The sequence below is a fragment of the Balaenoptera physalus genome (genome assembly GCF_965194825.1).
Source record: "Balaenoptera physalus genome assembly, chromosome: 9".
Lineage (NCBI taxonomy): Eukaryota > Metazoa > Chordata > Mammalia > Artiodactyla > Balaenopteridae > Balaenoptera > Balaenoptera physalus.
The window spans coordinates 101,988,699-102,001,061 of NC_138888.1; the positions used below are offsets into that span (position 1 = coordinate 101,988,699).

A 12,363-nucleotide genomic window follows, 5' to 3' on the forward strand; every position below is an offset into this window, starting at 1 on the left:
CAACCCTGGGATCTCATTCTGTCATGTGCCCTTGTGTTGAACCAAACCCAGTCTTGTGCTCCGGGGAAGCTCTTGACAATTCTGCCTCAGCATCCTTCTGTATGGAAGGGGAGTGGTCTTCTGGATACCCATGTCTCTCTGCTTGATTCTGCAGATCTGTCCTTCATTCATCCCAAACACTTGCCAGTGAGTTTACCCTTCAACTTTCTACCCCCTGAGCACTATTCAGTTTTCAGCAGAATAACTGCGAGCTTAGATTCTGGGGCCAAGCTATGAGGATGCGTCCTGGCTCTGCCTCGTGTCATGTTGGAGGAGTGATGCATCCCAGTGTCTTTATTTGTAAAATGGAAATAATGATAGAACTTGCCTCCTAGCCTTATTTTGTGGATTAAACTAATATTTACACATAAAGTATTCGCAAGCACGCAGAAAGAGTTTAAGATTATTACCAAAACCTCTGTTTTGGAAAGTCATCTTCATGGGTGATTTCTTGAAATAGAATGATGTTCTCCTCTTTTTGGATTCAGCCAGATCTTGGGGGAGCTTTGTATTTGTAGCACAATGTTTTGACTGTGAAAAACTGGTTTTGGTGACTGTACTTGGGTGTTGTTAAGTATTTATTTGTATTAGGATTCTCTAAAGAAAGAGAACCAATAGTGTGTGTGTGTGTGTGTGTGTGTGTGTGTGTAAATGTTTTACAGAGAGAGATTTATTTTAAGAAATTGATTCATGCGATCGTGGAGGCTAGTGAGTCTGAATCTGCAGGGCAGACCAGCAGCTGGAGACCCATAGAAGAGTTGACGCTACAGCTTTAGTCCGAAGGCCATCTGGGGAAAGAACTTCCTTTCCCTTGGGGAGTCCTTAAGGCCTTCCACTGATTTCATAAGGCCTACCCATATTATGGAGGGTAATCTACTTTACTCAAAGTCTTACTAATTTGAATGTTAATCTCTTCCAAAAAATACATTCACCATGATATATAGACTGGTGTTTGACCAAATACTGTGGTCTAGTCAAATTGAGACATAAATTAACCATCATATTACCCTTCAAGGAGAGACATACATCAGACAGAGAAAGACAAAAACTGTATGATATCACTTATATGAGGAATCTAAAAAATACAACAAACTAGTGAGTATAACAAAAAAGAAGCAGACTCACAGATATAGAGAACAAACTAGTGGTTACCAGTGTGGAGAGGGAAGGGGAGAGACAACATTGGGATGGGGAAGTGGGAGGTACAAACTACTGGGTGTAAGACAGGCTACAAGGTTGTGTTGTATACAGCACAGGGAATATAGCCAATGTTTTTTAATAACCGTAAATGAGGTGTAACCTTTAAAAATTGTACAAAAAATAATCAGAAGTATTTTTATGATCTCCTATATGTGGTATATTAAAAATATTACAGGCTTTGTGTAAAAAAAGAGAGAGAGAGAGACATGAGAATTATGTCTGTAAAACTCAGGGTATTGAGGAGGCTACTGGTATGGAATTCACCATGTAATGCAGCATGAGGGTTCATGAAAAGCACCTCTTGGCCTTTTGTGTCTACAGAGGAGATGTTGGCTTTATCTAAGGGTCTTAGGGACACTGTGAACTACATAACTAATTGCAGTTTATATATATATATATATATATATATATATATATATATCAATTTACATTCCCACCAACAGTGCAAGAGGGTTCCCTTTTCTCCACACCCTCTCCAGCATTTATTGTTTGTAGATTTTTTGATGATGGCCATTCTGACTGGTGTGAGGGGATACCTCATTGTAGTTTGATTTGCATTTCTCTAATAGTGATGTTGAGCATCTTTTCATGTGCCTCTTGACCATCTGTATGTCTTCTTTGGTGAAATATCTCTTTAGGTCTCCCATCCATTTTTTAATTGGGTTTTTTGTTTTTTTTGATATTGAGCTCCATGGGCTGTTTGTATATTTTGGAGATTAATCCTTTGTCTGTCACTTCATTTGCAAATATTTTCTCCCATTCTGAGGGTTGTCTTTTCATCTTGTTTATGGTTTTCTTTGCTGTGCAAAATCTTTTAAGTTTAATTAGGTCACATTTGTTTATTTTTATTTCCATTTTTCTAGGAGGTGGGTCAAAAAAATCTTGCTCTGGTTTATGTCAAAAAGTGTTTTTCCTATGTTTTCCTCTAAAAGTTTTATAGTGTCCTGTCTTACATTTAGCTCTTTAATCAATTTGGAGTTTATTTTTTGTGTATGGTGTTAGATAGTGTTCTAATTTCATTCTTTTACATATAGCTGTCCAGTTCTCCCAGCACCACTTATTGAAGAAGCTGTCTTTTCTCCATTGTATGTTCTTGCCTCCTTTGTCATAGAGTAGGTGACCATATGTGCATGGGTTTATCTCTGGGCTTTCTGTCCTGTTCCATTGATCTATATTTCTGTTTTTGTGCCAGTACCAAACTGTCTTGATTACTGTAGCTTTGTAGTATAGTTTGAAGTCAGGTAGCCTGATTCCTCCAGCTACACTTTTCTTTCTCAAGATTGCTCTGGCTATTCGGGGTCTTTTGTGTTTCCATAAAATTTGTAAAATTTTTTGTTCTAATTCTGTGAAGAATGTCATTGGTAATTTGATAGGGATTGCATTGAATCTGTAGATTGTTTTGTGTAATATAGTCATTCTCACAGTATTGATTCTTCCAATCCAAGAACATCATATATTTTTCCATCTGTTTATGTCATCTTTGATTTCTTTCATCAGTGTTTTATAGTTTTTTAAGTACAAGTCTTTTGCCTCCTTAGGTAGGTTTATTCCTAGGTATTTTATTCTTTTTGTTGCGATGGTAAATGGGACTGTTTCCTTGATTTCTCTTTCTGATTTTTTGTTGTTAGTGTATAGGAATGCCAGAGATTTCTGTGCATTAATTTTGTATCCTGCAACCTTACTAAATTCATTGATTAGTTCTAGAAGTTTTCTGGTGACATCTTTAGGATTTTCTATGTTTAGTATCATGTCATCTGCAAAACAGAAAGAGCCATGACTATTGTCTAACATGAGAAAAATTGTTTTTAATCACTGCTGGCTGCACATGCACTATTTTTGAATAATTCTTCTCATTCCAGTGGGCTTAGTTTCTTTCACTGTGACAGTGTTGAACTTTACCTGAGCCCTATGACTTTGGGAAATGGCAGTGGTTAAGAAATCCCCCACCCTTTTGTGTTGCAAAAAAAAATGTCTTACAAAAATGCAAAGAACCACCCTGCTGATATTACTTAGACAAGACTCTCAGATGAACATCTTGTCTACTTATGACAAAAGTCAGAAACAGACTGTCCAAATTCCTATGCTTTGTCTCGAGATTACTAGCAGAACTGTTTGTGCCCATAGACCAATCTGAACAAAATACTTGTTAACTTGACCAAACTTCAATTGGGCATCTTCCTTTTCCCAGGCTCCTGAACTTTGGACCATCCTTGAGTTTAAACAACTATCAGGAGATTAACCAAGCAGGGAAAATGGAACCACCTCCCCTGCCTGTCTGTCCCAGAATTGTCTAGCCACCGAGAAAGACATTCCCAGTGTTACTTGGTCCCACTGTCCACTCATCTTACTCTCCCATGCAGTTCCTTCATGTCTTGCTGACTCTCCCCTTCCTACCTGCCATCTGGGATGTTCTGGATCTCACAGTTGGAGTGTTCTCCTTACTGCAACAGCCCCTCTGCCCTATTGCAATAGTCTTTTCAAATAAAGGTTCTCTTTACCTAAGTCTGGATTTGTTTTTTGACACCTAAAAGATGATAGCCATTTTCATTGGTCACCAAAATTTCTTCAGTCTCTATGTTCTTCTGGTTCTCTGTTCTTATTAAACCTCTTTTCTGTTGTAATATCCCAGTTACAGATAACTACAGAAACATCTCAGGGGCAAGATGATTTTTTCATCATGTGAAACTCTGTGTAGATTGACATGCTGGAAACATGTTTGTCTCATATTCTTCAATGAAGTGCTACAACATTGTAGGATTTCATGAATTGATTTTGACAATAACTCTGGAAAACTAAAACTAATAAAGTTTTCCTAAGAAGCTAAGAGTGATTCAAAAATTACAAGCTGAATTTTTTGAAGCAGTGGGTTTTGGATTATGCCTATTTAAAAAAAGTTCTTGCAGCTATATATTTTTACCAGGTGTCTGAATCCAACCTGAAAATTCAGGTTGGCTTCTCTCTTCCGTCTCCAGCTGCATGTGTGCAGGTAATAACAAAACTGGGGAAAAATTAAGTACATTTCAAGTGGGTTTGAGAAGTAAAGCAGGTGCAAATAGAACCACACAATGGACTCTAGATCCAAATCTGTTTAAAATCACCTGTTATTTTGGATAAGCCATGCTTTTCAGCTACAATCAGCTCCAGCCTCAGCACCCCCATGACAACTAATGCATGTTTTCAGTTTTCTGCCTCTATGATTCACCTGAAAAACGTTTCCATGGAACTTGTTGTTATTTGATTTGGGGATTTAATAACGTAGAAGGAACAAGTGGAAATACCGTGGCATCAGGAGAATGGTCCCAAAGTAGAAGTCAGAAGACCTGGGCTCTAATAGTGGGTCTGTCATTTATTTATGGTGATCTTAGGTAGCTCACTTATCCTCTTCTGAGCCCCATCTTTAGGGTAATTAATTACTGCCCCATGTGGTAATCTTAAGGACAAAAAGACAATATAGGGTAATAAGAGCTTCTTAATATTTAAATAATATTAATACTTGTTTCACATATGTATCTCATATCTTCAGTATATTGTGAGCTACCTAAAACAGAGGGCTTATAGAAGTAAACACATAATAATTGTTCAGTAAACTCTTTTGGATGTGTGACGATATATATGACTGTAAGCAATTCTAAAATAAATTCCACAAATAATTCAACAAATACATATTGTGTGCACATTATTGTGGTAGGTCCCTTACAGATACAAAAATGGATCAGATGTGAATCCTGCCCTCCAGGCACTTACAGCCCATCAGAGGATATCAGAAATGTGTATAAGTAACAAGAAAGAAGATTTCAAAAATCCTAGGAGAGGTACAGAAGCAGTGCTGTAAGAGTTCACAGGAGAAATTATTTTCTAGCTTGGAAAATCATGGATAACTTCGTGAAGAAGAAATATGACGTTATCCTGAAGCATAAGGAAAATCCGGTCATGTAGAAGGGGAGACCTTCCAGTTCAAGGGCACAAGGACCCTGGCAGGCCCTGAGTTGGCTCAGAGGGATGTGCCCAGCACTATCTAGGTGACAGCTGCACCCACTTTGGCAGAGTACATGTGTAAGTGCAGTGGAAACTTCAAAGGCGTGTACTAGAAGAGGGCTGCCTTAAAATGATGATTCCTTGATACTTACTGACCTGCATATTTTTTCTTACTGATTTAAAAACAGAAAGCACCACTACAACTCGGCATCCTTCTTAGAGTAAATTTACACTAACATTTTTAAGTATGCAACTTTTGGTTAGCTTTCATATATTAATCTAATATTTAGAGTTATTAGAACTAGAGAAAAATGGCAAAAAGTATAAGTTTTTGTTTTATGGCCATGAATATTATGGTTTTAGAAGAAATATTACTATAATATATTGAATTTATGTCTTTAAACATATAGAATTTGTTTTCAAACATATGCTTATTGAGTTTTTTTTTCTTTTTCATCAAGATTTTACAATTTGAAATGGGGAACTGTATATATGATTTTCATTCCATCTACAGGGTATTGAGCTGGAGCTGAGCGTTATGGATTTTATATACATATATGTGCATATGTATATGTGTGTATATGTATATGTATACATATACACACATGCATATATATGTGTGTTTATATATAATAGAGAGAGAGAGAAAGTGAGAGAAATTTACTAAATATTATTCCTGCCACCGGAAAGTCATCTGATCAATTTAATAGGCATTAAATATTACAATTACATTATCATTAGCATCAAGTTTATTTTTATTGAAAAACCAGTCCTTCGTTATGTTGTATTCTTTTTTGCATAATGATGTCACTTTTATTTGTAAAATCTGATTAAAAGTAGACTTCTCACGTCTTTACATGGAGCACAGGAAGGGTATCTGACAGGAGTTGGGTTTTAAGGCTCGAGCTCAGAGGCGCCCTTGAGGTTGAAGCACCTTGGTGTCTGCCTCGTGGCCTGTGGGCCGGGGTTCCCCTCGGTCACTGGCAGCAGGAGCCCATCTGAGTCTCGGCCAGACCACAGAAGACTGTGCAGCCCAGGCTTAACCAGCAAACTAAATAAACATCTTAGAAATTTCGAAGCCCCCAATCTCCTCCCCACTCCCTTTACTTCCCTCAGACTGAAAGGCACAATCTCATCATCCCCGAAAGGATGAGGAAATTGCTGAAGTCCTCTTCCCAACCTGCCCCCCTGGCCCCCGGGTTCCTCTGGTGTCACCCTGAAGGGGGGGTTACATTACTGTGTGGCTCTAACACCAGACAGGACACCAGGGAGCCTGCTGCAGTAGGCTCATGTCAGACTCCTCAAATCACAGATAAATCATCTGCCAATACATTCACTCCCCTCTCCTTCTGCTAGAGAATGTACAGATACAGTTTTAAAAAAAATCCCGAATAAGTTCATTTTCCCCATATGCTATGAAGAACGGTAGTACAAGTAGTTTCTTCTGTGAAACATGCAGTGAACTTCATTACTTATAATAAACATTGTCCCTGTATTATTTTTTGTATGGTAACTTACTGTTTCCTACTAGAAGTTATCTTTTTTGGCCATGAGAGAGAAAAAACGTAATATTTATGTAAGAGTATGATGGCAGCAGATTTCTGACAAGCCCCATTCACATGGTACATTGTTCCAAAGGGTGTGTGAGTAGAAAATACAGAAGCACTATTACTACTATTACATTGGAGAAATCATTAGCCTCAGAGGAGTAATAATGGTATGCTATTAAAACCATGAATACATTTTCAGTATCTGTAGTGAAACAAAACTTTATAAATATGTAAATTTCCGTTCAACAAATCCAAAATAAAATGCACTAAAAAACTGATATGTAGACAAAAGTTTATTTACACCATACAACATTTTAAATATTTTATACACAGCTGCAGCAGAGAAAGCTACTCAGAGCTTTCTAGAGAAAACTGCAATAATAAAGATGTGAAATATATTATTCATATAAAAGTGAGATTATTACTTTATTGCATTTAAAGCAATGAAGAATGTAGCTCAACAAACATTCATTTAATGACAAAAACTTTGCTTTTATATTATAAAGTAAAAAGTGTAGTAATGGCCAAACAGACTGTTATAAACTTTAAAAACTGCATAAATATATACATTGTGCTTCATGGTGAAGTTTTTTGAAAACTAAACCATATGAAGCGGTTACAACATGAATCGTTGCTTGAGGTTTATCTATAAAGTTTACCCTACAAATCCATTCCACGGGTACTTACAACACAGGGTGGTCAGGACTGTACACCTGGGCTTCTCTCCACTCGCCTGACTAGGGAGAAGTTACCAAAGCAAACACCACTGACATTTGGCATGTGGAGGTGTTGACATGAGAGTCACACTGTCCGGATAGAAATGTCAGGCTTCCCAAGTCTTAAGTGTCAGTGCAATACATTTTGTCTCCACCTCAGTCCATTTTGATTTTGTTAAACTTCTGTTTGAAAGTCCCCCTCCTGCACATCCAGAGGCAAATTCAGACATTTCTCCCACTCTGCTGGCCTCAGTTCCAAGGTGTCCTTTGCCTCTGTATCTAAGACATTGATTGTGGTGTAGTGTTGGTATTCACTGGGGTTTTTGAAAGTGTCCCATGGATTCTTGTTTGGTGCTGGGTTTTCCTGTCGAGAAGAGAGGGGAAGAGAGTCATTTATGTGATGACTAGGATTGCTGCTTGTTGAAATTTCCAGGAAGAGAGCCTGTTCCTAAGCTTAATCCAGTTTATGTGATTCAGAGATGATTTGAAATTGTGGCCAGCTGCAGGAAATGGTTTTGATTTCAGTTTTCTTTCATTGAACAAATTGATGAACACCTTTTTTGAGTTACCCTAAAATTTTCCAGCAATCAAAGGAAGTGAATAGTATTATAGAAGGCAAGGTAGATGATGTTTTGTTTTGCGGCATCTTGTGAAGGGTCAGGATGGCTACATGTTCAGGTAGGAAGGAGCGTTAAGTTACTGCTAAGATTACATGTAGAAAATTTAAGTATTTTGTCAGAATCTTTGGAGGGATAAAAAAAATTGAGGCTATGTCATAGGGCATGTTATGTAACATTAAAAACTGTAAACCAAACTAGCCATATTTCATAAAATGAAATTTTAGATCACTGTATTTGTTTAGTTTTTCTGCAAGAAATTATCCTTTTTAGAATATGAAAATGCTGCTTGTGTAATCTATTTTTTTATCTGATGTATATTCCCCACAATTTTCTATATACTTGGGTGGCACACTAGCACAAATCCTTTCAAAGAGCACACCTTTTTCGGAAAACATATCCAGCAATATAAGCATTTAAAAAAAATGTCTACAAGTCATTTCTTCTTAAGTTTCATAGTCCACACCCTCTAATTACCTAAGATTTAAGATCTGCCTAATTATGCCACCACCGAGACCTTCCATGTTATAGGTGCTCGATGACTGCATGAGCAGACATCATTTGTGGTTTTTATAGTCTGGTATTTGCTGAAAGTTAGCAGTAAAATTTCTCTATTTTAAAGAAGTGTGATTTAAAGATTTCTGTAAAATGAGGGGCTTTGAATAGGATACACTAACCTGAATAACATCAAAGAACAAGAAGGAAATCATGACTGAAATCTCCTTAGAAAAAACTTAAGCTAAAACAACTATGGTTGTCAAATGTGTCCTTTACTACCTCTCCCTTCCCCCCCTCATCCCCCCACAAATTCTGGCCTTCAACTGACTACAATCTATTAGCAGGGGGAACATAAAACAGGTACTTGAATAATTATTTGGATTCCATTCAGTATATTAAAAATCATTCTCTGGTTGGGATAGGCAAAAGAGGCGACTTACAGAAATACTTATAACTAGAAATTACGTTATTAAAATTCTCAACACATTAGATGTTTTCAGCACTTATTAGCCTTAATCATGATGACACACAAGAAAAAAAATAGCTAATAGGTAAAGATTTAATACAAAGTTAACTTTGGGGATATGTACAGTGGATTAATTCTGATTTAGTCTAATACCTTAAAATCTCATGAACTATATAGTCTTGTAACTCTCCCCTTTTCTCTCTCTCCCTCTTTTCTTTCCCTCTCTCCTTCCTTGCTTCCCTTCAACCCATGTTTATTTATCAGCTGCTCTGTGCTGGCATCATATTAGGTGCTAGGGAGAGTAAGGTGATAAATCACTTGGTGAAAAGCACATGGTCCACCAGGGAGCATAGATTTAAAGCCCAATACACACAGGTCCAAATTCCAGTTACTCCATTCCATATGAATGTGACCTTGAACAATTTATACCATTTCTCTGAATCTCAACTTTATTATTTGCAAAAGAGAGATATGCTTTGTCTTTTGGGCCAAAGGAGTTGGCCAAAGGTGCAGCTCATTACCTACTTTGTGAGGCTGCAAAGATAAAAAACATGGAGGGGCTTAGTATGATGCCTGATTTTAATAAATGCTCACTAGATAGTAATCATACATATCATAAAGGTGTCTATAGTTAAATGAAGGTATAAAATATACAGTTATATCCACATCTACGATCCGGAAAGAGTGCTGAGGGAGTTCGGAGGGTGGAAATATGGCTTCCCTTTGTGGAGCACAGAGAACTTTCTGAGAAAAGCGACATTAAGGCTGGCATAGAAGAATGAGCTTTGTCATTAAGACATATGTGTGGCTGGAGATCAGGTGGCTGGAAAGGCACGTGTACCAAGAAGTACAAATCCAGAGAGTGTGGAGATGGGACATCTCAGAACAGTGCCAATTCATTTTAGCTGGAGTGAAAAAGAATATCAGAAAAAAACAGGCAAAGGTGAATTGAAAGCCAGATCATAAGGGGCTTCGCCTGCCAGGCTACTTCCCAATTTGGAATTTATTTTGTAGGCAATGAAGAATGGTTGGACCTTAGGTGGCACTACAGGTATCTGAGCCATCAGTCGTTGATGGAAAGCCATGGGGTGGATTTATCCATCTTGGAGGAAGGCTGTCTCAAGGAGCTTTCTGGGAATCCTAGGTTTGACAGAAAGTTGAATAAGTTCAATCCTAAAAGGATTCAAGATATGTAAAGTGTTAGTTCACTGGCTTTAAAAATAAAGGTTTCATTATGTTTGGAACAAGTGTGATTTTCCTTTTGTATTTTAAAGATCAAGCACCATGGATACAGGAACTAAAAAGGCCCATTTTAAACTCTGTCAGGATGTCTAGATTCTAATTTCAAAGAGTATTATTGCCAGTACGGGACTGATCGAATTTCCAAGAGCTTCTATTAGTGGGTAATAGATTAGTTAATGTGGTTCATCTCCTCTGGCAACCCATGGTACTCCCTGCTGAGCTGTAGTTCTGACCACTGTTCCCAAGTGTGTGGACACCCTTGAGTGGAGAAGAACCACCACACCCAGCAATCAGGGTGGGAACAGGAGCCCCAGGGAGTGAGGGGGCTGGTGCCCACGGGCCACTCATCTTCCTCTGTGCTTGGGGTGGATGGATTCTCACGTGGAAAGTGTAAACTGTTCAACGGTCCAAGGAACGATCAACCTTGGAACAGCCCATGGGGGGTCACTGAATTCCACAGGGAGAGCCACCCAGGCCAGGAAAGCTTTCAGTGGAGGCCTAAATACTGATATAAAATTCAATCAGAGTTGGTACAAGTTTCTGACTTGATGTAACTGTTTTACGTTGGTTGGTTTGCTTTTTGAGCTCAAGTATAGAACAGAGGCGATGTACTTAAACTGAAGCATGTGTGATAAAGGCCTAATCAATTATAAACTTAGTATAAGCCAACATGCGTGAGGCTTCCAAAAATGCGAACGTGGTCTTAGGCTGTATAAATAGAGAACATTAATGGAATATGAGAATTCAGAGCCACTGGAAACATGGCCTGGGCTGCCTGCGTGTTTCCCGCAGTGTCCAGCCAGAGTTGAGGGTCGGGCAGACTGGTAAGTCCCTCCCGCCTCCATCCTTTCCTTTTTCCCTCCTTCCCTTCACCTTTTCTTCCCTCCCTCTCTTCTTTCTTTCCTTCCATCTTCCAGTCTACCGATCGCGATCGCGGGGACAAAGTGAAAGAGAATGTGTTTATTTTACATTCTAAAAGAGGGAGAATTTGGAGCTGCTCCTTGCGGGGGTGAGATCCTGATGGAGACACTCACAGGGAGGGGTTGTTAACAATGTCTACCCCTTGTAGGGATGCAGGTGCTGTCCGGGCTGGAGCAGGGAGACGGACTTAATGGTCTTTTGGTTTCCCTTTGATTCCCCACATTCTACATAATTATCATCATTTGCAGGTGCCAGGCAGGTGCTGTGAGTTAGGAGCCGGAAAAAAAGATGAAACAGACTTTATTGAGGTGTGTGTTTTGAAAATGTCTTTCTCCACCCAATTATGCAGTTCCATTAGCAATGTGCCACTATGAATTATATGACTGAATTAAGGATAGTGAACTCACTCACACGTTCCTTATTAATCAGAACTGGATACGGATTTTTTTCTCTGTTCTCATGTATTTAGGACAATGGTGAAGCAGCAATGACAACTAGCCTCCCCACTCCTAACCTCCCAAATGATAAATATTTATAAATCCTTTCTAGAAAAGGCAGGCGCCTGCTGCAGAGATGTGCTGTAATTAGTAGACTATTTTGGTTGTCAGGAAACTGAGATACAGATATTTGTGCCATTAATGATTTAATACCCAGACCATACAAGGGGAAATTATAGTCATATTATAGCAGTCAGCCAGCTGCATCTGTTGCCTAAGGCTTCTGGATTGGTAAACATAACCTTCTCTTAGAAAAAACAAAAAACAAAATGAAGTTTCTTCAATTTATTTCAATGTTAGCTTTCAACATTTCAAAATGAGCAGCTACTAAGTTTAGGTCTAATCTGAATGGTGCAATTTTCATTTTCCTGCTAACTAAAAATTGACAGCTTAATATTTGGGGCGGGGGGTGGGGCATAGATGAGAAAGAATCACTCACTACGTATAAGTGTTTTCTCTATGCTTAGTGTTGTGTTGATGATTCCACATAACATATGATTCCTGCTGTATGGAGGAAAATAGACTGATATACACAAACTCTTTAGAGACCAATGAAGAGTTAAAGTGTATATATTTCTGATAACCTTCATTTAACAAATGCAGATTAAACTATTAGACCCGCAAGAAATCAAGAGCGGTCGT

The 12,363-nt window shown here is 38.3% G+C and overlaps 1 protein-coding gene across 3 annotated transcripts in view; it reads right to left on the bottom strand.

Annotated features, from left to right (window-relative positions):
* Positions 1–5,945: 5,945 nt before the first annotated feature.
* ADGRB3 (adhesion G protein-coupled receptor B3) overlaps positions 5,946–12,363 on the bottom strand; it is a 793,357-nt gene continuing 786,939 nt past the window's right edge. For all 3 annotated transcript variants that reach the window (XM_082474137.1, XM_082474138.1, XM_082474139.1), the window contains one exon: positions 5,946–7,844. In XM_082474137.1, the coding sequence (XP_082330263.1) occupies positions 7,656–7,844 (189 nt within the window). In that variant the 3' untranslated portion in view covers positions 5,946–7,655. The remainder of the gene's footprint in view (positions 7,845–12,363) is intronic.